Source organism: Elephantulus edwardii, unplaced genomic scaffold, assembly GCF_000299155.1.
Source record: "Elephantulus edwardii isolate Elephantulus edwardi_28Jun2011 unplaced genomic scaffold, EleEdw1.0 scaffold00096, whole genome shotgun sequence".
Taxonomy (NCBI): domain Eukaryota; kingdom Metazoa; phylum Chordata; class Mammalia; order Macroscelidea; family Macroscelididae; genus Elephantulus; species Elephantulus edwardii.
This window is the reverse complement of record NW_006399846.1, coordinates 9,021,145-9,026,836: the sequence shown is the minus strand read 5'-3', so window position 1 is coordinate 9,026,836 and position 5,692 is coordinate 9,021,145. Positions and strand designations below refer to the sequence as shown.

The 5,692-nt window shown below is 39.8% G+C and overlaps 1 protein-coding gene across 1 annotated transcript in view; it reads right to left on the bottom strand.

Moving 5' to 3' along the window:
* CACNA2D4 (calcium channel, voltage-dependent, alpha 2/delta subunit 4) overlaps positions 1-5,692 on the bottom strand; it is a 146,747-nt gene that overhangs the window by 130,108 nt on the left and 10,947 nt on the right. The window contains exons 5-7 of the mRNA XM_006891375.1: positions 5,264-5,323; positions 4,245-4,407; positions 3,706-3,837 (exon numbers count right to left, since the gene is read on the bottom strand). Coding sequence (XP_006891437.1) covers positions 3,706-3,837; positions 4,245-4,407; positions 5,264-5,323 — 355 coding nt within the window. The remainder of the gene's footprint in view (positions 1-3,705; positions 3,838-4,244; positions 4,408-5,263; positions 5,324-5,692) is intronic.

Here is a 5,692-nt window from a genome sequence, read left to right as displayed (position 1 = left end):
CAGGTGAAGTCCATGTGTATAACCTGCGTTTGTGTCTCTTATAAAATGTATTTGCAATGAATAAGTCATTGATTTTACAAAATTCAATCATTCTAACTCCAGCCTCATTCCTGTCACCAAGCCCATGTTTTCCGACTACTGATTCTTCTTCACTATTTCCAACTTTTGCATTCCAGTCACCCATTATTATAGTGGGTTTAAAAGAATAGGTTGAAGTGTAATATGTGGCAATAAACCAGTATCATGAATGACTAGGAAATGGATTTGCTATTCCATAGCCGTTAGAATCAAGATAAGGGAGTTCTTTGAGTGTTTGCTAATGACTCAAGAATAGGGAAGGTTTTCAGAGTCTGTGCACCCAAAATAATGTTAATAGAGTCTCAAGGGATTGAGGGGAAGGGACTGAGGCAGCAAGGAGCCAAGATCTTGATATAGAAGGGAGAGGGTATCAAGAGGTGGGAAGTACAATGAGAATGATGTGTTGACTTCATGTGGTTGGAATATGAGTAGTCAGGGTTGAATCTAGAACTGTAGGCAGTAAAAGCTGTGGTTATCCTGTAGATGCTTTCCGATACAACACGGTGGTGGGGGATTTGATGTGTAGTGCAACAATGAGCTCAAAATCTTAGAAAAGAGTGATGGTCCTGGCATAGGAGTATCGTGCATCCCTGGTGGAAATATAAGAAAATCGTCTTAAGAGGATGTTTTCAAAAGAATTACTACAGAATTCTTACAGACAAGTCATCACTAAAAATAAGAATGGGCAAGCTCCTGGGAGCAAAAGGCAACAGAGTAAAGAATGATCAGATTTAGTCTTTTGAAGATCTTAGATGTTCTGTCAAATACAAAATATACAGTAGTGTAGCTATGTTTGAAAAGAATAGAAACATACAGAAGAAAATCAAGAGACAGCTTTCCAAAAAAAGAACAGTAAGAAATGAAAAAAATTTATGTCAGGAAAACCCTGAGGATTCATATGCAAAGAGAAAATACATTTGAGGAATTTGTTTAGATAACTATAGACACTAGACTGGAAAGGTTCAGTATGAATGCCTGATAGGAGACAGGGAAGGGAAAGCATGATAGTTAAATAATGTCTACAAATTAGATTGATAAAACCACAAATCCGTAACTCCACAAAGTATAGTAATACCCCAAGCAGAATTAATAAAATAATACTCATATGTAGATGCATCACAGGGTAAAACGGCTGAATGTCAAAAGCAAAAGGGCCTTGAAAGCAGCTAGAAAAAAAAGCCACAACACCTACAAAGAAACCACAATTCAAGTGACAGCAGATTTACTCAACATCAAAGAAGCAGAAGACAGTGGGGATATATTTCAATGTGTTGAGAGAAAAGAACTGTTCCTTTAGAATTACACTCCCAGCAAAACTGTCATTTAAAAATTGGGATAAAATAAAACATTTATAAGTAAACAACAAATTGCAACCGTTTATAGCCAAAAGACTTGATGTAATACAATATCTGGAGGAATTACTTTAAGAAGAAGGAATGTGATCTTAGAAAGACAGCCTGTCATGCACAAAGAAATAGTGAATAAAATGATAGACAAGTATTAGATCCAAACAGGTGATATCAATATCAAACGTCAGTAGTGTTTCACTTGTGGGGATGAAAACTATTAATGATATTGTTGTTGTTTTAATCATGTACCATCTAGTGGAGTACATTTCATAGTGAATATATAAAATTACTGATCAATAGAAGGGAACAAATTCAGGATGAGAGAAAACATGAAAAAGTTCTAAGAACTTTAAGGGGAGGGGAGAAGTAGAAGGAGAGTAAAAAAAAATGTTACTTAATGTCAATATTTTGTTGTGCTAAATACAGGTTCATTCATAGGGTCGCTATGAGTCATCTACGACTCGACGGCATTAAACAACAACAACAAATACAGGTTGTCCACAGGTAGTATTTAAGTTAACAATGATCCTGGTGATATTTTTGGGCAGTGCAACTTATCATTAACATATAATCTAACATAACATAACATAACAACTAATCATGTAACATATATTGCATACAGTGTCACAGGATATAATTTGCTGATGCTATCTTTCTTAGATATTTACTCTTAAAAGTTCAAGTTTATGATTTACCATTCAAAACACTGCTATATAAAAGGATGAAACATTGTAGCTTCCCAGGGAGGAATGTGCAGGAAAAGGCATGCAGGGGATAGAGAAATAAATGCTGAGTTATGGGAGCACGCTCTAAGTATTAGATCAGGCCAGAGCACTGTATTCAGAACTTAATGGTGCTGATGTGGAACAGGATCATGAAGAAGGGGAATTGACTGCTCAGGACTTAATGGATTTTGAAGAAGAAAGAATAAAGGAGAGATAAGAGAGAAGTCAACATGCTCACTAAGGTATGCCAGGAAATTTGGGAGATAGCTACCAGGCCAACCAACTAGATGAGATCCCTATTTGTTCCCATTCCCAAAAAAGGTGATCCCACAGAATGGAAATTACTGAACAATATCATTAATACCATGTGCAAATAAGATCTTACTGAAGATCTTTGAAAATTACTAAAACAGCACATTGACAGAGAACTGCCAGAAATTTAGTGTGGTTTTAGAAGCCATGGACACCTGGGATATATATCATTGTTGATGTCAGATGGATCTTGCCTGAAAATAGAGAATATCAGAAGAATGTCTGTTTGTGTCTTAGTGACTATGCAAAGGCATTTGACTGTGTTAATCATAACAAATTATGACTGGCATTGAGAAGAATGGGAATTCCAGAACACTTAATTGTTTTCATACAAACTTACCTAGACCAAGAAGCTGTTCTATGAACAGGTCATGGGAATACTGACTACATGGTTTAAAATCAGAAAAGATATTCAATCTGTATGCTGAACAAATCTTTTGAGAAGCAGGACTATATTAAGGGGAATGTGGCATCAGAATTGAAGAAAGACTCGTCAACAACCTCCTTTAAGCAGATGACACAACCTTGCTTGCTGATAGTGAGGAGGATTTAAAACATTTGGTACAGAAGTTCAAAGACTATAGCTTTCAGTATGGGTTACATCTTAACATCAAGAAAACAAAACTTTTCATCACTGGATAAATAGGCAACGTTGTGATAGATGGGAAAGAGAAATTGTTAATGGCCTCATCTTGATTGGACTCAGTCAACATCCTTGATATCAACAGTCAGGGAACAAACAAAAATGTATTCCTTTGGAAAAGTCTACTGTCAGTGACCTCTCCAAAGTGTTAAAGCGCAAAGATATCAGTTTGAAGACTAAGGTGCTCCTGGTTCAAGCGCATGTCCTCACCAGTAGCCTCCAGAGCTCCCTAGCCACATGGTCTGTGCTATATCCTGTATTGTGTTGAACACTGTCAAGTGCACGTAGCTTCCTTCTTCAATTAGGATATACTTTTCTCAAGCTAAAGAATTGCTTTAACCTCCTTTGCACAACAGTTTTCCATGGTGCTTTCTAAACAACAGAAACACTATGTGGGCATTAATTGTCTGATTCCCATGGTTTTGATGGTTTCATTCATTCTTTTGCCAGCTGTTTACTGAGGAGGTAGGTAGGAGGCACTTTTTAGCAGGAGGTCATGTCATTGACTGGGGATCTGTGTACCAAGAACCACCTTCAGTGCTCTGTTGTCTATAAATCAAAGAAACCCAGAAAATCCTGAGAATGCTAATACCCTTACCTGGATAGATTCTGAAGAATCCAGTCGAGCTGCCAAAATATTGCCAGGTTAATGTTGGGTCTCTCTGGAAGTTGTCCACAAAAACAGGGTTCAAGGCTTCAGACATGTAGACTCCATTTAAAATATCAGGGTCTGACGGGTGAAAGCATAGATGACTCATCATGGAAACCTAACATCTAACATGTGCACGTACTGTTACTTCCTGAAGTACAAGTTCTTGCTACATCTCATTTAAAAAGTGTCATTCTAACCCCTCCAGTCCAGATTTCTCTCAGCCCAGGCTTGTATAGAATTCTTTCTTTTCTTATTCCAATCTAGGACATTGGGTGCCTCTGAAAAACTTCTCAGAAAAATGGGGGTGGATCATAAAAAACCATCAATACAGAATTGTACATGTAAACATTGTTGAACTGGCAGATGCTTTGCTATATGTATCTGTTCCTACTACAAGAAGACAAAAATTGAAACCCACTACTACTGTCACCCTTTGCAGCTGAGAAGAGAGTGCTGGCCAGAGGAGGGGGAATGGCGGGCACTACCTTTGTTGTACACATTGGTGGGCAGCTGCACGTTGCTGATTGAGGTGTTCACCAGCAGGTTGCTGAAGTGTGCGTTGGATTCCAGGAGGAACTCGGCTCCCAGCTCCACGAAGTTGCCGTTCTCATCCTTCTCGTTGATCAGAACTGAGTTGTAATAATCAAACTAGAGCGAGGGGGAAGTGAGCCAGATAGAGTGTAAAAAGGGTGAGGACACAAAGACATTTCAGACGCAGAATGTGTGTTATCCCCATGATTGAGGGGCAGACCATTGTAATCCGTAGGGTTTACATGGACTTAATTTTCGGGAGTGGATTGCTAGACATTTTTTTCCTCCTTTAAATATGTTTAGCAACACAGAGCAACACCCAAGTCCCCATGAACAGGTCTTGGTTCCACTTGAGTCCTCTTGGCTGGGACTTGGGCCGAGTTTCCTGCATGGAATGGTATAATTCTACCACTGAGCCACCAAATACCCCGTCTTCACATCTACACCTGCCCAAATTTCCCATGGTTGGAGGCCCAGGCTCGAGGCAGTCCTTCCTGCAAAGATTTCTGTGCCTCTTTCGCCCTATTCTACTTCTTTATCCTACTCTATTTATGTATTTGCTATTTGCTTTTTAGACTAGAATTATTTGCTCTGTGGGTGATTTGAAGACAAAAATATGCCTCACTCATCCATCTTTTTATCTTCACAGAAGCTAGCACATTGCTTTGGGTGTGGACATTATGACAAGTGTTTGTCGCATGACCATCGGATGGTCACTCTACGCCTTCTGTCCCAGTTTTTGGTAGTTTCCTCTCCAACCTGGTACATAAATCCCTTCTCCAGACACTTGAGAGTTTTTTGAAAAACAGTCATTACAGGTTCACATAAATCCTGCTCACATTTAAAGCTAGTGCTGAGCCTCCATGTACCCCATATCCCTCTGGATCCCACACTTGGCCCTACTGGGGGGGTATGTGTGAGAGCTTAGTCATTAAACCCTCCCAGCACGAGCTCTGCACACAGTAGGACTCACCACCAGAGACTTGTTGAATTCATGGTACAGGTCAGCCTCCTCAGCAGCCTCCACCAGCCTCTGAGAGATACAAAGGGGAGAACACGTGTTTCCGGGGCTCAGGGCAGCTACTAACGAGGCAGCAGCCTGAGCTGCTGTTCTGACTGTGCCAGTGGGCAAGTCACCCCTCAGGACTCCGTTTATACAACTGCAAACCAGGTGCAGGCACACCTCAGAGATAATGCAGATTGAGCTCTCTGATGACTGCAGGAAAGCAGTGTTACATACACTAAAGCAAGTCTTTTTCTACTTGGGTTTTTGTTGTTGTTGTTGTTTGTTACCCTCGTGCATATAAAAATATTTATATATAAATATACAATCCTGCCCCCACCAAGTTCACTCCACTGCGCAGCCTTCATTCTGGACTCCTGTCATGACAATAATACTTAA